The sequence below is a fragment of the Mauremys mutica genome, chromosome 8, assembly GCF_020497125.1.
Source record: "Mauremys mutica isolate MM-2020 ecotype Southern chromosome 8, ASM2049712v1, whole genome shotgun sequence".
NCBI lineage: Eukaryota > Metazoa > Chordata > Testudines > Geoemydidae > Mauremys > Mauremys mutica.
The window spans coordinates 77,677,308-77,697,964 of NC_059079.1; the positions used below are offsets into that span (position 1 = coordinate 77,677,308).

Genomic DNA, 20,657 nt, shown 5'->3' on the forward strand with positions numbered 1-20,657 from the left:
CTTTGGCCCCAGGCCCCAGCAAGTCTAACATCAGCTCAGGCAACCCTGTTAAAATGGGGTCCCGACTCAGTTTGAGAACTGCTGGGTTAGAGCAAGGTTTTGCATCCCTGCCCCTCCTGACTAATAGGCACTGATGGACCTATCCTCCATTAATTTTCTAGTTCTTTTTTGAACTCTGTTATGGTCTTGACCTTCACAACATCCTCTGGCAAGGAGTTCCACAGGTTGACTATGCATGGTGTGAAGAAATACTTTTTTGTTTGTTTTAAACCTGCTGCCTGTTAATTTCATTTGTTGACCCCTAGTTCTTGTGTTATGAGAAGGAGTAAATAGCACTTCCTTATTTACTTTCTCCACACCAGTCATGATTTTATAGACCTCTATCATATCCCCCCTTAGTCATCTCTTTTCCAAACTGAAAAGTCACAATCTTATTAATCTCTCCTCATATGACAGCCATTCGGTACCCATAATCATTTTTATTGCCCTTTTCTGAACCTTTTCCAATTCCAATATATCTTTTTAGAGATGGGGTGACCACATCTGCACGCAGTATTCAAGAAGTGGGCATACCATGGATTTATAGAGGCAATATGATATTTTCTGTCATCTTATCTTTCCTAATGATTCCCAACATTCTGGCCACTCTTTTGACTGCCGCTGCACAGTGAGTGGATGTTTTTGTAGAACTATCCACAATGACTCCAGTTACTCAGGAGGAGTGACACACATTGAGTACTACACTTGCTCTTAGCTTATTTGGTCATGTGTATTGTTACCCAGCTGTGCACCTAGGTTACTTGGATGCTGGCCCTTGTGTAGTCCTTAGGCTTAGGAGTTAAATATGCAAATGGCTGAGTGGCCACCATTCACCCCTGGGAGCTAATTCCGTCTAAGGCAGCATTACACTCTTTTATAAATGAGAGCTTGCCTTCTGCAGTCTGTCATGGAGCTGGATAAATATAAATCCGCAGGGTGGGTGTCTGACACCCCTGTTCTAACTAGTCTTCCAGGACAGCAGCTTTCCTTGTGCCATGTGTTATCCAGCAGGAACTTGTAACTGTAAAGGGGAGCTGGCCATTTGCCTATTGCCTTTCTTGCCTGTCAATTTCAGAAGTGTTTCTTTAGGCTTTTTTCTTCCCCTGCTCTTAACTTTTCTATTGAGCTATGCTAACAGTGCAGATGTGCTCCAGGACACCTTGCTGCATGTCTTTCATAGCTGATGCATTGGCAGTCAGTGTAAAGAACTCTCTGGGTCCATCTGATTGCTAAGCTCTGATGCCTCTGGGTTTGGGAAAACTACACCACATGATGTCAAGGAAAGGACTTTAAGAGAATCATTTGGAGTGACCTGTGTGCCCTGTAATCTTCCTTCACAACGGTGCATGAGTCACTACCAAACAGCATGGTTCTTGCACAGAGCATCATTCACGAACAGATCATCACTGAAACTGACTTTTATCTGAAAGATAGACGCAGCGAGAGGTGGGAGTGGGAAACTCAGAAGGGGACAACTTTCTGTGCTTACTGGTGAGTGCTTTGCAATCAGTTTGCTATTCTCCATGTACCCCTGAGGCCTAAACATCTGAATATGCAAATCTGGCCTTCTTGCTTCAGTCATTCAGGGTACATCTTGCACCAAACTGACTGGCCTAATAGTGTAGTGCAGCTAAAATCTTTTGAAGTTGGAAAGTACAGTAATTGGTGACAGAGTATGGTGGCAGAACTAAGTCTGCTAGTGAGTCATCAGTATCTGAAGTATAAAAGTGTTCACATGGGTTACCAATATCTGCCTCACTGCCCCAGAAGAACCCTGGTGCTCCAGGCCTACAAGGTGCCATTCAGAACATGCCCATACCTTGATGCTTTGAAATCCTTGGCTGAAAGGTGAATACAGCAAAGTGGCAGTAACTAATTCAGCTTCAGCTCCCCTGTATGGGAGCTATGGGATATAGAGAAGTGCAGTGACCACGGACAGATCAGTGGTTCCTTACCATCATACGCCAGTGCTCTGCAGCAGTATGTGGGCAGCCAAAAATACCGTAGCCCACTGGAACGGCAGGGCATTCAAGGCAGCAAAATGGAATTACCTGAGCTGGGATCTAGTGAGGAGACAAACTGTGGCAGAAGTTGTCAGAGCAACAGTTGCAGCTTAGGGACCTCCAGAGGGGTGGGCGAAGGGAAGAGGCCAACCTAGAGGCTGCGGAGGGGAGTTGGTGGGTCTGACATGTCACGAGCCCAGCCGTGGCACCTGGCCTAGTTCCTGACGGATGGACGTATGAGGAAGTACATGATCTGGTTCTTCTGTCGCCTCTTCCATTCCACCCCCACCCTCCCCAGAGATGAGCCATGCATGCTGAGTGCAGGAGTCAATGCTGGCAGCAGGCCAGAAGCTGCTATGGGGAAGCATTGCCTCTGGGTAATATCTCACTGAGACTCACCTCTGCTCCTTCACTCAACACCCACCTGTCACATCCTTGTGGGGCTCTCTCCCACAGGCCGGAGTGAGGTCCCTGCCTAGACAAGGAGTTGTGGGGAGAAGAGTCTTGTCACTTAGTGTCTCTTGCTTGTTGGTCTCAGTGCTTGGCTCCCCAGCTTGCATCCAAGGATTGTACAGCAGCTGGTGACTGTTCCCCCTGCTACCCTCCAGAACTCACCTCCATAGAGGGAGCATCTCTTCCCTAAGGCAGTCCTTGGTGGGACAGAGGAAGCGGGGGAGCTTGGACAATCCAATTGGTACATGGTGTGGCATCTGTTTAGTGCTGCCTAATCTGGCACATGGGATTGAGCAAGAGCAGGGATCGAGTTTACATGGCTGGGGATGAGAACTATGTTGTGGGAGACTGGGCCCAAGCTGTCACTTCAGTCCACAGTGCTGTTAAGCGTTGCAGCTCCCTTCAGTAGTGCTACGAAGCTGTTCTAGTTTGCCACAGGGTGGAGTGGGGCACTACAGGGAAGCTGGGGTACTAGCTTTGCACAGATCAGAAGTCCCTTTCAGGGCAAGGAATTCCATTTCCTTCAAGTTCCCATTCTCCCTCATTATACCCAGAGCTACAGTTAGAGAAGGAATGGATCAGACTCCTGCCAGCACAGTCCCAAGCAGATGGTCCTTCTCTTTTCCATCTGCTATTGGATACTTGATCCCAACTTCCTTCCACCTAGCAACTGGCCCTTTTCTTGGTAGTTGAGCAGAGCATTCCACGTGGTCCAACAAAGATGCTGCACAGAACGCTAGCAGCTCCTGCAACCTTTGGAAGGACGCTGTCCAGAACATGGGGTGGTGCTTTGTGTCTTGGTGCACTTGAGAAACCCACACAAACAGCAATGTATTGATGCAAGAGAACATGGGGCTCTTACTGAGTCTATATTGAGAATTGCAAAACATTTGCTACTTACAGTGAATAAATGCTCCAGATGACCTGGGTTTGAGCTCAGCCTGCATTTGGGGCCCATCAGTTGTTGCTTGAAACTGGCCCTGTCCAAACTGTTAGCTAATTTCTTGGCTCTCTTTAGATATCTGTGAATCGTTTGTCTGCTGCTCAAGGGACATTTCAAGATTCTGATTACTTGGAATGGATCACGTGGCATTTTGCCTGTTCCTGATTGGCTGAGACCATCTCAGGAAGGGCCAGTTCTGTAGAAAGCATTTTCACTTCCCTCCTTGGAGGTTGTTAGTTACTCTCTGGCAGCAGATTATACCAGCTACTTGAAGACTGAGCCAGAGCTTTCTATTATTGGGTGCGTTTCAAAGTGATGTTGGTCTATCAAGCCCTGAATGGGTTTGTGCAGTGGCTACTTGAGACTGCTTCTCCTTGTTTCTGGGGCGGTGCTGGTGCCTATCTGGGAAATGCTTGCCCTATCGGCATGCACCCCAAAGCATGACATTCAGGGAACTGTGTAGGTAGGATAGCATTGTCAGGTACTCCTCCTATAACGCTAGGTGCAGAAAACAGACTGAATACAATCGGGGCATTGCCTTGTTGAGGGTGACTATAGGGCGTATGTGTATAAGACAGATTTAACAAGAAAACCAAGACTAGCAATGATTTTATTGAGATTTGTTTTTGCAAAATCCATGTTGAAGAACACCCATCCAGCGCTCTGAGCATAGGAATGTAGAGGTAAAGTAAAACTCCGCCAGAGCAGCAGCAGCACCTCTTCCTCCCACCCTACCATAAATCCTTTGATTCTGAGCCACGTGGCCAGCATGCGTTGTACTTTCCCACTAAACACCGGTCCAGCCCTCAACCCTTGCTCACTCAGTCTCTACTTTGTGCCAGGAAGGACGGCAAATTCAGGCTATTTCAGACCTTCGGGGGGCCAGAACATTCCAAAGGAAAGGAGGCCTTACAGGACTGCCAGCAGCTTCTGAGCAAGGGGATCAAGCTTAGGGGCCTCGTTGCAGCTGTGGCAATATGGCAGGGGAGAGACAAGGCAGTGTCAAGTCAGTGAGTTTCCAGATATTGTATTATGCAGAATCCTGCCTTTTCTGAGCCTTCCTCCCCCACTAATGTAGCATTCCTTGTTTTTGCCTATTGGATTCTTGAATTTCAAGGACACTTGTTGATCCTCAAATACCTGGAGGCCAGTGGTGCCTATTGATCATTCAGAAATGTGGACATCTGGATGAACGTGCAGTACTGACTGATGGAAGCTGTGCACCGAAAGTTTCAATCTCCCATTTGGCTATGGGACATGTGCCTCTATGAGGCATAACCTGCAAGTCAATTATGTATGGCAGTGGGGAGTTCTTCTGTCCAGCCTGTTGCCACCACATTAAACATGGAGGGACTTTGCTTGTATTCTCTAATCACTTTTGGGGGGAGAAAATACAAGTACATCCAGGAAAGTGACTCTTCTGATAGCAGTATCTGGGCTCGATGGTTCCATAGAAAGTCTTCCAGCTACAGTATGTAGTTAGGATCACTTATCTGCATATCTTGTTTGTGATAGGCTCTCTGCAGGCTCTTACAGTTAAAGAAATAAGGGCTTAAGTAGCCCTTTGAGAACATTGCTCCCAGCTTTTACTACTTTCAACTAAAGCAAGCCAACTCTGCACTTGACTGACAGCATCTAGTTATTGGGGAGACATTGTGGGTGAAGGTAATATCTTCTATTGGACCAACTTCTGTTGGTGAAAAGGGCAAGCTTTCGAGCTCCCCACAGCTCATCGCCAGCTTTGACTACTGACATTCCTTACATTTGCTATCTGCTCATTACACCTTGTGATATTAGAGTGAAACCATCTAGTGTGGAACAGCTACTGCTCAATTGCTTTTTCTGTGTGTCTAACAAAGGTTCCTCTGATATTTCAGTGTAGGTCACTAACTCCTATTTATTTAGCAAGGTTGGTTATAAACAGTTATTATCCTCCCTTGCCAGCATCAGGTCAGTAAGGCAGCCTAGAGTGGGCCTAGCTCCTCAGATTTCCACCTGTGATTGCTACTTGCTCTCCTGGCACTCTGAAAGGTCTTGAGGTAAGAATCGCTGTCACTATGAATTATCTGTGTGGTACCAAACCACATTGGAGTCTAGGGCAAGAGGCAGCCAGTTTGCTGAGGGGAGGCTGTGTGCCCCTTCTGGAAGAGACTAAACTGATTGCCAGCTTGGCTTATCTGTTGAAACTGGAAAATGTGAAAACCTGTTCAGCTCTGCCTAGAAACCAAATCCCTTCTCAGCAAGATGGCCGCCTCTGGCAGGAAGCTCAAATGCCAATTGTAATGAAAGTAACCACCTACAAGTACAGAAGGCAGCTCGCTCCAATGAAGTGTGCCACTTCTCTTGTGAACATTCATATGCTGGCTGTGCTCTTCCTTCAGACTGACTGGAAAAGACAGAGGGCTTGGCTACACTTACAAATTTGCAGCGCTGCAGCAGGGTGTGAAAACACACCCTCTCCAGCGCTGCAAATTGCGGCGCTGCAAAGCGCCAGTGTGGTCAAAGCCCCAGCGCTGGGAGCGCGGCTCCCAGCGCTGTCCATTATTCCCCACAGGGAGGTGGAGTACGGACAGCGCTGGGAGAGCTTTCTCCCAGCGCTGGCGCTTTGACTACACTTAGCGCTTCAAAGCGCTGCCGCGGCAGTGCTTTGAAGTGTAAGTGTAGCCAAAGCCAGAGAAACAAGCACAGCTTGGAGTTGAAGCTGGACCCATTCAGCACAGCCATGCCAAACTAGTTGTCTGAAATGTCTGCTTTGGAAGTTTGGAAGTTCCACTGTTGCTTCACAAAAGAGCCCAGAAGGCATTTTTTCTGGCCCTGCAGATTCCACAACAGCCCCCAGAGTTTGCAGTGAGATGGATGAGGCACTTGGGGGTACGCCCACTGGGAGGTGCAAGAGGATTTTATGGGGAGCAGGAATATCTTTAAGTGCAAGCTGTTGCTGAGTGCCTCTGTGCCTGATCAGTGGGGCGCAAATCTGTGCTGCTCACTTCCTTTCTTTTTTTTTCTTTACAGAACTTGGCTAATATGACCAAGTAGAGCACATCCATTACTGGGAGTGGCAAGTGTTAACACTAACCCTGATGTCTTCCTACAGTTATTAGACTCTTGTATAGCACCATGTGGCCATATGGAAATTCCATGATTGTAATAAGACTCCAGGATTAGTTACTCTCCGGTCCCTTGGAGCTTACCGTTTAAAACCTTAAAACAACTTGCTTTGTATAGGGAGAATAGAAGACGTGTTACACTGTCCTAATGACTTAATTCCTGGCAGTTGTGTCATAGGATCATGTTGGATCCTCAGACCTGTAGTGATTGGGGAAGGGTTTCAAACTCTGGCCCTTCTGGGTTCTGCTCTGGAACGCCTTATGCTGACATCTACTTAAGCCCTGGCCACACTTAAGTGTGAGTTGATTGCTGACATGGTTGGCACACCAGGTGATAGGATGCTGTGGTTACTAATCAAGCCTTAAGTGTTTCCTCCTTACCAGAGGCTGGCACATGGCTGCTTTCCTGCCATGCAGTGTAGACAGGAGCCCCTTAGTATGTCTGGCTGGTCCTCACCCTGCTGCCCAGCGCTGGAGGAATCCTGAGTTCATCACCTCATCTGCTGCTTCTCTATATGCATGCTCCAGAGAGCGCCACCTCCTTGCTGAGCACTTCAGACTGAGTGCAATGATATCACTGCTGAACTGTGACTATAGATGAATAGATGCCATTAAGAGGATGACAGGAAAGCTGCTGTGCAGACAAGTTGACCAGCCTGTTAACAGGAGACACTGTGCCTCTAACAGCATACAAATGCCTGGTACAAAGGGCCTTAGTACCATCCTTCTAGCAGATCTAGTATAACTTTTTGTTGTGGCTCACTAAAATCAGAGGGGAATTCTTAAAATCACTGTCTTCAGTTAAATGAAAAGTCCCATGTGTAGCTAAGTAGGAGGGAATTTGTCTCTTCAGTCTTGGCCTTTCATGGGCGGCTATGAGGGGAAGGGAACAGGGAGAGTCAGCCGGAGTTTTAACACAGTGGTGCATGCTTAGCAACCAGTCTGAACTCTCCATTAATTCAAACAACTTTAATGGCTCATGCCAAGGCATTGATACTTAAATTTCACTGTATTGAAAACTTCATTGTAGCAAACACTTGGTGGAGCACAGTTGTTCCCAGCTATGGTAAGGGGTACATGCCTTGCCCCATGCCATGTAGGTAGGGAATACAGTTACATAGTCATGTAAGTAGTTGGTGGACTTTGTGCCCTTGTTTAGATTAGACTGTGTTCCTACCTGGATTCGCAATTGGCGCGCTTTCCTGTACATAATTTCAAGAATAATTCTGTCTAGAACACAATTGGTATAGCAGTCAGAGGCCCAGTAAGATATGGGGTATGCAGAAATATTTGTCTTCTGGTGCTGGGGCAGTCTGGCTGTGACAATATAGGGGTTGCTAGCAAACGTGATTTTCTGAGCCCAGATAAAGTGCATATCACTATAGAAAGAAACACTGTCTTCAGTGCATCTCAGACTCTGGGGTCACTGTGTTTAAACTGTAGAAAGAACAGTGCTTATCTGAAGAAGACTTATCTCACAGATATGATTTCGGATTACAGGAATAGCTTGGCCATGTAGCAGCATGACGAGTCACAGATATGTAATCGCTCTGAGGCAGGAAAGCTGCTTTCCTGTGGTAAGCTATTGCTGATGAAGGTGAGAGTTCTGAGAACTTTGTCATCGGGGTCTTATTACCACTGTAACAGCCGCAGCTCTCCGGCCACCACTCTTAATACACGTTCCTTTGAGCTGGCGTCTTACTGGATTTCTAGTTTCCTAGGTCCGCTTTGTATTAAGTTACAGACGCTAATGGTCCTGTGTCTCAAAAGCATTCATGGATCCCAGTTCGGGTAAGTGAATCTACTTCAGAGCAAAGAAAATCACTCCGAACCCAGAATGTTAACACTTAGTGCGTTTGGATTGGCTGTTGATCTTCCATGCCTTCCTTTTTAATGAAAAATAATTTGGCTGCTTTTACTCACTTACCCAGCAGATGGCGGCAGAATGCTCGGCATAAACTACTGAGAGGCCCTGAATAGAGGTGATAGTGTTGAGCAGAGATGGCTCAGTAAACTGGAAAATGACACTTTAATAACTGAGCAGTCTGTTTTTCCATGCCAACTTCAAGCTCAGACAGTGCAATGCCTTTCTAATGGCAAATTGTGAGCCTGCTATCTTACATGATTCTGCAGGAACCAGTTAACACTGAAATGGCCTTCACTATGTGAATGGTAGTGAAGCATGTCAAATCAGAGGAAAGCACTTAGCGTGCTTTCACATGAACAGGGAAGGCAGAATTCATTAAAGTGCTTGGTATAAAGCAGAGTATTAATGCTAATCAAACTCTGGCTTTGGCAGAGCAATTCGATGTGCCTTCTCCCTCCTCTTTGGACGCCTTTGCTCTTGTATTGCTAACTGCAGTAGCAGATTACAAGGATCTCTGAAGCCGGCTATGCCATTATGGCCAAAGATAGTGGGAAGATACCCCCTGTGTCATATGTTCTAGTCTGTTTTGAGTGTGGCCACGAGTGGTTCATTGCAACAGGATTCCTTACTGCAATGTTGAGAGAAGATTTACAGGTGGCACGGTAGTTTGGCACTGTACTGTAGTTTTCCCCTATACGCTTAACCATGGATTGTCCAAACAATCTGTCATGCTAGCATGAACTTGGACGGGTAATCCAGCACGCAGCAATGTCTCCTGTCTCAGAGAAGCCTGCAAGATGTGGGATTGCCTGATCTGCTTGCTGCCCAAACTTATGTCAGGAAATGGTAGCAGGAACTGGGCAAACTGTGCCAGTATGTATGTATAACAAATCTTTGTCTAAAGCTAGAGTAGGAACAATGGCATGATCTAAGATAGTGTGTGAAATTCTAGGTGAGGGAGGGCTTGAGGAACAGTGGGTTGATGGGAAGGAACAATGAAGTTGCAATATGAAGGCTGATCTCCGCCATACACGGAAGAAGATCCATCGGTGATGGATGATCTCGTACCGGGCCAGGAGCACACTTATGGAACCTCCTAAGTGCTCACCATATTTCTGCATCAGCCTATGATCTCTTCCCATTGCTGTTCTCAGTGGAGGAGGGGGAGAGAGACTTGTGTGAAATCTCCAGGGCTCTGCTGTTAGAAAGGAGTGCACAAAGTGTATGGACCTGCACATGGCAAAAAACCTTTTCCCCCTGTTGGAGCAGGACTATTCTTATTTCATGCCACAAATAAATTGTTTTCAACTAATAGTGTGAACTAGGGAGATTTCTAGTCTCCAGGTGGCTCCAGGTGCTTTCAGAGGAGATATCTGTACCTTTTCTAAAGGTAGCATTCACTGAAGTGAACTCCTACCCAAGTCTGAAAGAGGGGTTTTTCATTCTCATCAGCCTTTCTCTTAAAGAGCCAGCTGGGAGTGTTTGACCATTGTGTCTCACGCAAGGTTCATGCCATTCAGTGAGGTAGCTAACTACTTGAAAGAGTGGTATGAAGTACTCTGTGGCTTCTGTGACCTGGAAGTCAAAGCTGCACTTGCAGATCTGTTGCTCACGTTCCCTTCCGGGAATAACTTGCATGCAAATGACTCTTCACAGCTGTTTGATTCTGTGTGGGGTGGTTATGAATATTTAAAACCCATCAGTCCTCTTTAAGGTTGGGGACTTGTTTAAACTTATGTTGTTGGGTCAAACTTGGCCCAAAATGTAGGTCTTGGAAAACACACAGGACACTTTTCAGAGCAGGAGCCGTGTTAGTCTGTATCAGCAAAAAGAACAGGAGTCCTTGTGGCACCTTAGAGACTAACAGATTTATTTGAGCATAAGCTTTTGTGGGCCTACTTCATCGAATGCATAGAATGGAACATACAGTAAGAAATTTATACATAAAGAGAACATGAAAAGGTGGAAGTACCCATACCAGCTGTAAGAGGCTAATTAAGAGAACCTATTATCAGCAGGGAAGAAAATTTTGAAGTGATAATCAAGATGGCCCATTTCGGACAGTTGACACAAAGGTGTGAGGATACTTTAACATGGGGAAATAGATTCAATTAGTGTAATGACCGAGCCATTCCCAGTCTCTGTTCAAACCTAAGTTAATGGTATCTAGTTTGCATATTCAAGTTCAGCAGCTTCTCGTTGGAGTCTGTTTTTGAAGCTTTTCTGTTGCAAAATTGCCACCTTAACGTCTGTCACTGAGTGATTAGAGAGGTTGAAGTGTTCTCCTACAGGTTTTTTAATGTTATGATTTCTGATGTCAGATTTGTGTCCATTTATTCTTTTGCGTAGAGACTGTCCAGTTTGGCCAATGTACATGGCAGAGGGGCATTGCTGGCACATGATGGCATATATCACATTGGTAGATGTGCAGGTGAATGAGCCCCTGATGGCATGGCTGATGTGATTAGGTCCTATGATGGTGTCACTTGAATAGATATGTGGACAGAGTTGGCATCGGGCTTTGTTGCAAGGATAGGTTCCTGGGTTAGTGTTTTTGTTGTATGGTGTGTGGTTGTTGGTGAGTATTTGCTTAAGTTTGGGGGGCTGTCTGTAAGCAAAGGACACCTGTACATTCAAAGGCTAATGGAAATTATGCTTTTTTAAAAATCTTCCCCTGTGTGTTTGTAGCTTGGCACTTCAGAGGACTATGCTAGTGCTTGAGACACTGAAGAGGAAGCTGATGAGAAAATGACATGCCTGCTTTCCCTCCCAAACTGAATTGCAAAAACCAATCTGGCTCTTAAACTGTTCTTGCTTGGCAAAGTCAGTAGTAACACTAATTTATAGTTAAAATAAAGGAATGTCCAGATTTTCTGGCAGTCCACTCGTTTAGACGCTGCATGCATCTCCTGTTCGTCCCAGGCAATTACTAATGGGTCAGTTTAAAAAAAGAACAGGGGGGTGGAGGTTCCACAAAAGGAGTTCCCTGTACTTAGCACTAACTCTCTCAAGATTTTGAATCTCATAATACTTGGTATCTGTCTTCAAGCCCCAGCTCCTGGATTCCTGTGATTATATGAGAATCTCACTTTCATTTAAAAGTAAATGTTCAGCCCTTGTGACTAGAGAAGTTCAAAGTAAACCCCAGAGAGCTCAACCCAGAAGGCCAGATAAAAAGGAATCCCAACCTTCCTACAGATAAAGACAATCTGTGATTCTTTAGGGGGCCTGTTTCATGATTTTTTTTTTTTTGAATGCTTGGAGTTAGCAGTGCTGAACTAGCAGACATGCTTGCACAGTCTAGTAGCTGCTTCGCAATTGCATACCTATTTGTTTAAAACTTGTTATCTTAAAATGGCTTCTGTGGTTGTGTGCAATGGGAAGGGGCTTGTAGTTACTCTGCAAACTGTTCTTTCCTGAACCTTTCACTTCAGACTTTTGTATAAAAACTGGAAATGGAAAGAGCCCTTCCCACACCTCAAACCCCTCATCCCCAGCTCTGTTGGATCATGGGCAGCAACAATTTTCTTCAGTGGGGTTGCCAGGAAAAAATGTTGAAAACCACAGTCCTAGGGTTCATACCAAAGACATTCCTGTATTCTCCCCACCCTAAGCAATATGCGCTGTCTTAATTTCTGTGATTAACCCCATTTTTTTCCTTCCTCAGCAATGGCACCAGCATGATTTCGTTGATCATTCCCCCCAAAGACCAGATTTCACGAGTGGCAAAAATGTTAGCGGATGAGTTTGGTACCGCATCAAACATAAAGTCTCGAGTGAATCGCCTTTCAGTACTGGGAGCCATTACATCTGTACAGCAAAGACTCAAACTCTATAACAAAGGTAACACATGGCCTGTGTGGCACTCTTGCTTGCTAAACATTTTCCCAAGGCAAACTCTCCTTACTACGATATTTGCTTGGGCTATTGCAGCAGGCTGGCCAAGGCAGACCATAAGTTGCTGTTAAAACATGTCTGTTGCTGCGTCTCACCATCCTTCTGCTGCTTTGCACTAGTAAATTTCCCCTCTGCCATCAAGATGTTTAAAGCAAGTCACCCTTTTGGTGGGGGGAGGGGTGTGGCTCCTCCAATCCAGTGCTTTGAAACCCTAGTCCCTCTTTGTAAACCTGTGCAATCTCCAGTGTGTTGGTACAATGGCCAGCACAGTGGAGCCCAGTCCTCACTGCAAGGACCTCTGAGCACTGTCATGAGTGGGCTCCTGGTTGCCTTTTTCTTTGGCTGTCTTTGTGGGCCCAATTCTGAAACTTTAACAGTTTAAAATGGTGTGGATTCTTCAGTGTTAAATCCATACTTTTCTGCTTAACTTGGCCTTGGTTTATCTATTAGCCCCTCTGTGTATGAAATGTGACATGGATGTGCAAATCTGGGGAGGAAGTAAAGCCTGCCATCAAGGTGTACCCTCAAAGGGTCTAATTGTGCAGCTCTTATTCAAGCAAGTAGTCTGACTCCAGTAGGACTGTGCACATAAATAAGAGCTGCAGGATTGGGCCAGCTGTAGGAGAGCAGCCATGTAGGAACTGGTAGAGTCTTTATGGGGTGATGCTGTTTAACTCTCCCACACAGTAAATATTTGCCTTCTAGCTGGTTTAAGAGCTGGGTACATGTTCTTAACTTAGTCCCAGGGAAGTTTTTGTCCTCATAATGCATTGAGTTGCCAATAAATAACTCTCCTGTTGGCAAGCTTACTCCTTTTAGCTAGCTTTTAGAAGTGCATTTGTAGCAATGATAACACGCAAATTAGTCCTTTGGGTTTCCTGAAGGAACAAGTGAGATGGGGGTGGTTAGTGGGCTGGGGGGCGAGGGTAACTCCTGTAGTAGTGTGTGGGGAAATTTGAAATTAAATCCATGTCCTCAGATCTTGGAAATCCTGGTGTTCATTGTAAGCAATACCAAATGTAATATTTGGTGATTTAAAACTATGGTACTTCATGTGTCCTTTACAGTACCTCCAAATGGTCTGGTTGTTTACTGTGGAACAATTGTGACAGAAGAAGGAAAAGAAAAGAAAGTGAACATTGACTTTGAGCCTTTCAAACCAATCAATACATCGTTGTATTTGTGCGACAACAAATTCCATACGGAGGTAGGAGAGATCCTGTACTGCTCAGAGGTCTTGCTGTAGCCAAAGCATGGTGACGCATTTCAAACTGCTGTGCTAGACTCGCTAAATAATTCATATCGTACTTGTATCCAGACTCCCTAGAGCAGTAGCTCTTAACAGAGGAAACCAGCCTCCTTGTGTAAATGCTGTGGGGTGACTTGTAACTGGCTTGTGTTCAGAAATGCGTGATATTTGCTGATCGGGGTTTTGTCATGGAGCTGCAGCTAAACTTAATAACCGAAGTGGATAACTTGGCTGAGTTTGTATAACCCACAGGCTTCTCTTTGGAGTTGGTGGCAGGCCTTGTCTAGCATCAGAGTGCTTTGACCTCCTTCTGAGCCATGCTTGAAGTGAGGTTTAGTAAAAAAGAATCAAGATACATCTGTGATGATGTCACTAGTTCTCATACACGTCTTGCTGCCAAGCTTTCCTAGCTCTTCTTGCTGGAGGAAATGGAGCAGCATGTTGGGTGAGGATTACCACGCACTCGGGGGGGCCAAGCCATTCAGGTTTATCAGTTCAAATCTTTGTTTGAACCAAAAGCATGGCATTGTATTTACGGTTACTATAAAAGCAATGAATGGCAGATATATAGAAAAAGGTATTGATCAGTTACGTTCTCCTGAGGCATAGGCAGGTCACAATGGATTCTCCTTCAAGGGTCCCTCTATCCCCTAACGGTTCAGCATATTTATACCTTTCCACATTATCTGACCATCCAATCAACATTAAACATTCTTACATAACCCATACGGTACGCATGAGCAGGCTTCAGTTTACATCACTCTTGCTGTCCATGCAATTTTCATGTCTCTCTCCCAATCGGTTTGTTTACTCGCATCATACCATTCAGTGCAGGGACTTTCCTGTTTTTCCCAATATGGGGACTTTGTCTGTAACTTTTGTGTTTTTGTTGTACTGATTAACTTCCTCTTATCTATGGCTTTCAACACACTACAAAGCATCATCTTTATCCTACATAGCAGCTTTAATCATGACTTAAACAGCTTCATAAGGATTAATTTAGCAAGCAACACTCATGTCAAGCAAAGACCAGGCTGAAGCCAGTTAGCTTAGCATAAGTATATTACCCTGGCCTATCTAAACTCATTACACTTCTAGCAAGCACCACTCTATCCTCTGACAGCAGAGGTTAATTATTACCCAGGCAGCTGCCCTGCTGAGTTGAATCAGTGATTTAGGATGCAGATTGCAGCCATCCTTCTGAAAACAGTGCTGGGGTCCCTTCCACCTGGACCAGGAGGGAGCATGGCATGCTGGAACTTACAGTCCTTTAAGGCCTGTGCAAAGTGAAAACACAGCCAGGAAGTTCATGGTACAGTTCTGGCTACACTTTGCACTTGTGAATTGTACATGCATCTTTCTGAGGTAAACTTACCTGGCATCTAAAATGAGAACATGCATCTGAAGTAGGAAGTCAGTGTTTGGGGGCATGTACATATCAGTGGCTGGAGTCTCACTGCCGCTCTCCCACTCAGTTTTCACACTTGGGTTGTCACATCTGAATGGTGGTAAGGTCCATTGCCAGCCTCATAGTGGATTATAAACTCTCTGGGGTGGGGACTGTCTTTTTATTCTGTTTGTACAAGATGTGAGATATATCTTTCCCACTCTTCCTTTTGGGGATATACTCCTGGGAAGACTCCCAGACACCCCTTTGGCTTGCCAGAAGTTGCTGGCACCGGCAGCAGTCTCTCCCTGCCTAGGTGGTACGCCAGCCTGCAGTCCAGGAGAGGCAGTGCTGCTAGAACAGGGGTTCTCAAACTGGGGATCGGGACCCCTCAGGGGGACGCGAGCTGTCACCCTCCACCTCAAGCCCCGCTTTGCCTCCAGCATTTATAATGGTGTTTAAATATATAAACAAGTGTTTTTAATGTATAAGGGAGTCGCACTCAGAGCTTGCTGTGTGAAAAGGGTCACCAGTACAAAAGTCTGAACCCCTGTGCTAGAAGCTCCAACTCTCACTCATCTGGGGCAGAGACCATATGGAAGAAGGGGAGGGAAACCACAAAAAAGAATAAAAGGTAAACCCAGGGAAATGGGAAAGACCAAGAGTACAATGGCATGAGACATGGCAACTGCTCCAGCATACTGTTTAGGGCCCCTGAGGTTTGAGACAGGAACAGTGGTCTGCAATCTGTCACAGACATTAGGGGCTCCAGCAAAGTTAGAACCTCGGCTTCAAGTGGGCTAAACCCCTTCTGAAAAATGTAGCTCAGCAAATAACTGCATTGGTCAGCAAGAGAATGTCATTTACTTTGGAAAATTGTAATAGACAGTGACATGATAATAGCACCTTATTCCTTGGCCTGTCTGCTTCGCCCGTCTCCATTGAGTAGTGTTTAGTTCCAGTTTTCCTAGCGCTGCTTGTGGTGCAGAATCCGTATACCTATGAAAGAGCATGTTGTATTCTATTCTGTAATGCCAATTGCCACTGACGTCTGGATGCCACAATTGCTATCCATTTTGATGGGTAGAATGGAAGGTGCAACACTTGACTCCTGTGATCCCAGGGTGGCACCTTTGTCTTGGAACAGAAGTGGATGGAGGTCATGGAATAGCGAGAGAGACCCAGACTGAAGGAATAGCCTGAACAAAAGCAGCAGGGCCTTCCATTAGGCTCTATAACTAGAACAATAGAATCCATGGCAGAGCAGTGATGAAGGGGGAAATCACTGGTGACCATTTGATACTTAATTTAAAATAAGAATTAATCAAGAACACACAGATTTTAGTCACTTACCTCTTGGCAATCGTAAGATTTAATAAGATTTCCTCAGGCTATTTTATTACATGTGTGAAATTGAAGTAACTTCCCAAGAGGGGTTTGAACTCTGAAATCTATGTCTAAGTAGTGGATTTATGATGACTTTTTGATACCTTGGCTGGAATGCTCCTCCTGGTCACACAATTCGCTTGGCTCTGACCGAGTTAAATAGATTGCAATGTAATAGGCCGCCATTCCTCATAAATTATTAAAAAATACTTAGTTTGGCCAAGGTCCTCCATTAAACCTTTATTTCCCTGATAGTTAGCTCAAAAGCCACAGGCTTGATTGTGTGGATTTTGGATAAAGGTGGCTGATGCTTTTTGTTCCGTCCATTCAATAAAATAGTCTACTCTGAGAGACATGCAAACAGCTTAAGCCCTGTGATAGCAAATTAACAGCATCTCTTCTCCAGCATTCAACAAGCTGCTGAGAACTTGTCAACTTAAAATTAATTTCAGGTACTAGTTACAGATTCTGAAACTCCTGAATTAGGATTGGGCAAGAAACAGTCTAACTTCAAATGCTAATTTTTGCTTACTGGCTACTTTAAATATTCCTCTCTGCTTTCCAGAAACTGGAAATGGAAGCAGCTTTTGGAAGGAAGCAACTGATAAGGTCTACCCAGTGAGCAACCATTATAAGGCTTGCTGGCTCAGAAGGGAACAGTCAACTCAGAACATGCTGGAGAATCAAACCCTACTTAACCTTCAACACTGCAGTAGGAAGGAGGCTTGAGATACCTGATCTTCCAGTAGATGTTGTCTGTGTCCCTCTTCCACCCATAGCTAATAAATCAATAGAACTGTCATTATGAATACCCCTTTAATCTGTAAGGCTGAGCTTTTGTCACAGTTGTCATGGATTTTATAACTGTCAACACTGTGAATCTCTTGCTAGTAGACATGTGATAAAGTTGAAATTCCTTGATAGCGGCCGAGCTAAAGATTGGGTTGCATTGGTGATTAATATAGTAAACCTAACAGCCAGATCAGAGGACTAAGTGAGACATAATCCCCCAGACAGGAGTATTAATTAAAGTAGCTGAGCTTCCTCTCCACACATCCAAACAGAATAGGATTTTAACTTGGAGAGCTAATTTGGATACACAGAGGTTACCCTTCTGCTAAACCTGCCCCTTTAAGCAATGAACAGTTGATCAATGGCGCTGCAAATGGTGGGGACAATTTGTGTCTGACTCAAAGCACTGGCGTGTTGCTTCAGCACTCAGTGGTACCGGGTACAAGACAGTAATCAAGAATTTTCTTGGGTATTTGTCAATTTCACCTTGACTGCTTCATAAAAATATCCATGATTACCAAACCATTGTTTCAGTGATCTGTATTGTGGCTGGTGTTTTCCCTTAATGAACTGCTGCTCTGCTTAGTAATCAGACCAAAGTGCTGATGTTGCCTGATAGTGGTTATTGCTAACCATGTTGTGTTCGCATTTCAGGCTCTGACAGCACTACTGTCTGATGACAGCAAGTTTGGTTTTATCGTAATAGATGGTAGTGGCGCACTCTTCGGAACTCTTCAAGGAAACACAAGAGAAGTCCTGCACAAATTCACTGTGGATCTCCCAAAGAAGCATGGTAATGCAGTAACAAAGATCTTCACTGCCTCCAGCAGAAAGGGAATGTGGAGGCAGGGAGAAGAGTGTAAAGTACAGTTAGTGATGCCGAGGCAGTGTGTAATTCCACACTCAGGAAGAAATATCTAGCTGACTTAAACAATGAAATATTAAGACACAGGTACATTTGAAAGAATGAAACCGGTAGTGTCCAAATCCTGCAGTCCATTTCCCTGCCATCTTATGTTAGTCTCATAAACTGTTAGCAAATCAACATGACCCATATAAAAAGACTTTCCGGTCAAATTTGACCCCAAACTTGGGTGTTCACAAATGAATTATCCAAAACAAAGACCAGCAGCTCTTAAATTGCAGTGGAAAGTGCCTTTGAATCTTGCTCTGAAAGTGTGTGCATTTCAGACACTGACCTATTGCATGAGAACCACAATGGAACTGACTTGGCCCCCTGTGCTGTCAAAGCAACAAGAAATGCCAAAAGATTTAATGGTACCGAGTTCAGTAAACTAGACTTCTAAATGTTCAGTCTGGTGTCTGTGATGTAAGCAAGGATATTAACTTAAATATCTTCCTTTTGTCTCTAAATATTTGTGAATTAAGTACCTAACCAGCAGTTGACTAGTTTTAGTTAACTATCTTTCTGTTCCATTTAATTTTGCCCCAGTTATATCCACATTAAGGAAGTTTGCCCCAATGTAGCTAAACCTGTGCAGACCTCTACTGCAGAGGCACCGTGCTAGTATGTAGCAAGGCTTAAGTTAGTACAGCATGGTCTGGTGATATACCAAAGTAAACTGCATTGGTGTAAGCCTCACATCTCCAGATCTTTAGTCATTCTTCAATGTTTCCTTGTGACATACTTTCATGTAGAAGACCTGTAGAAAGTCACCTGATGGGTGGGTCCTTCCTGTTCACTCTTTGCTGTTTTAATCGAATGCCCTTAGCTCTACTTGTGGTAGACTAATTTGCATCATATCTTGGGTTCCGTTGGGGCCACATGCCAACAGTTTCTGTGGCAGTAGACCTCAAAATGGCTACATTCCATCTGTTTTCTCTTAAAGGTAGAGGAGGTCAATCTGCCTTGCGTTTTGCTCGTTTGAGGATGGAAAAGCGACACAACTACGTGAGGAAAGTAGCAGAGACAGCTGTGCAGCTATTCATTTCTGGCGATAAGGTGAACGTGGCTGGTCTCGTTTTAGCTGGATCAGCTGACTTCAAAACTGAACTAAGTCAATCTGACATGTTTGATCAGGTAAGCGAAATTGGACTTCCTGTGCTAAATGAAACCTACAAGCCTGCCTGCTTAAGGACTGTGACTAATATCCTCATGGTGCTAGTGGTGGCAGTGGCTCATGGCTGATACATGCTCTTCAGGAGAAACCCAACTAAAGTATCTTAAATTAAGAATATAATTAAAGTGTAAAATTGTTGTATTCTGATAGGGGGGCCCCTTTCTAGAAAGGGAGCTATATCCTGTTGACCTGTAAGGAGCTAGGATTTCACTTAGTAATGGAGCGTACCTGATGGGATGCTTGTCTCTTCTGGCTAAAAGTGGAATTCATGTTCTTTTGTTTATATTCCAAAGTGAAAAGCAGAGGCTTTAGTAGAATTGAACTCCTCTAAACTTGATCTGGCTGGCCCTGCACTCTGAAAGTTGTAGTTACACGCTGAATGTTCAGAACTGTTTTGTTTCACTTGCATGCAGAGGTTCTGAAGTCAGATTACCAGTGTAGCTTGTCAGGCGTTTTCATTCTGATGGGTTTCTGAAGTAGCTTTATGGCAGTGCTGCTCAATAGGTTGGCTAACACAGACTTTCTTTGTATGTAGCGGTTGCAGTCTAAAGTGTTGAAACTAGTTGATATCTCGTATGGTGGAGAAAATGGATTCAATCAAGCAATTGAATTGTCCACTGAGGTCCTCTCCAACGTGAAATTCATTCAAGAGAAGAAACTAATAGGTATGAATAGACCTACATAGCTAGCCTCTCATGAGTTGGATACCCGTCCTGCTTTACTACTCACCCCTAGCTAAGTCCTCATGTGAAAGTTGGGCAAAAGGGGATGTCACTGATGACCTCCATTCTCCAAGCACCACCTCAAACACTGCTTTCCACTTAGAATAAATCCTCCACTCTTCTTTCTGCCTTGCCACAAAAGTGCCCTCTAATGCACGTGTTGTGAAGTGAGACATCACAGCAGCTGGCCTGCTATCTCTCAGTTACATCCGCTTCTGGTCGGGTCCACTGTGACACACTGAAGTGCTATCAGTTGCTGCTTTAGTCAAGGACCCCCAAGCGTGTCAACATATGGAGTACTGAAGAGGATTGTGAGGGTAGTGGTTAGGGCACTGGACTTCAACTCTAGTGACCTGAGTTCAATTCCTGGCCCTGCTACTGACTTGCTGCCTGACTTTGGGAAAATCACATCAACTCTGCCTCAGCTCCCCATCTGTAAAACAGTCCCTTCTGGCTGTATCACATTGTTCATAGCATCCAAAAAGGAGTCCCGGCCTGTACAGACTAAACAGCTCGTTGGGTGTTACTTGCCTCGATAACAATTGTGATATTGTGAATAGGGTGCTAGGGAATGACTGGATCCTTAAATACCTGTGGAAATACAACTGGAGCTGATAATGGAGATTGCTCTCCCATCCTACCAGTTTGCCTCCATTACAATCTTTCCATCCATTCCACACTATTCTTTATCCTTTCATCAGAGCCAGCTTTAGTTTTTCATGCCTCCCAGT

The 20,657-nt window shown here is 44.8% G+C and overlaps 1 protein-coding gene across 2 annotated transcripts in view; it reads left to right on the top strand.

The window, feature by feature from the left end:
* ETF1 (eukaryotic translation termination factor 1) overlaps positions 1 to 20,657 on the top strand; it is a 38,487-nt gene that overhangs the window by 11,068 nt on the left and 6,762 nt on the right. For both annotated transcript variants that reach the window (XM_045028039.1, XM_045028040.1), the window contains exons 3-7: positions 12,080 to 12,255; positions 13,377 to 13,516; positions 17,778 to 17,916; positions 18,974 to 19,164; positions 19,740 to 19,869. In XM_045028039.1, coding sequence (XP_044883974.1) covers positions 12,080 to 12,255; positions 13,377 to 13,516; positions 17,778 to 17,916; positions 18,974 to 19,164; positions 19,740 to 19,869 — 776 coding nt within the window. The remainder of the gene's footprint in view (positions 1 to 12,079; positions 12,256 to 13,376; positions 13,517 to 17,777; positions 17,917 to 18,973; positions 19,165 to 19,739; positions 19,870 to 20,657) is intronic.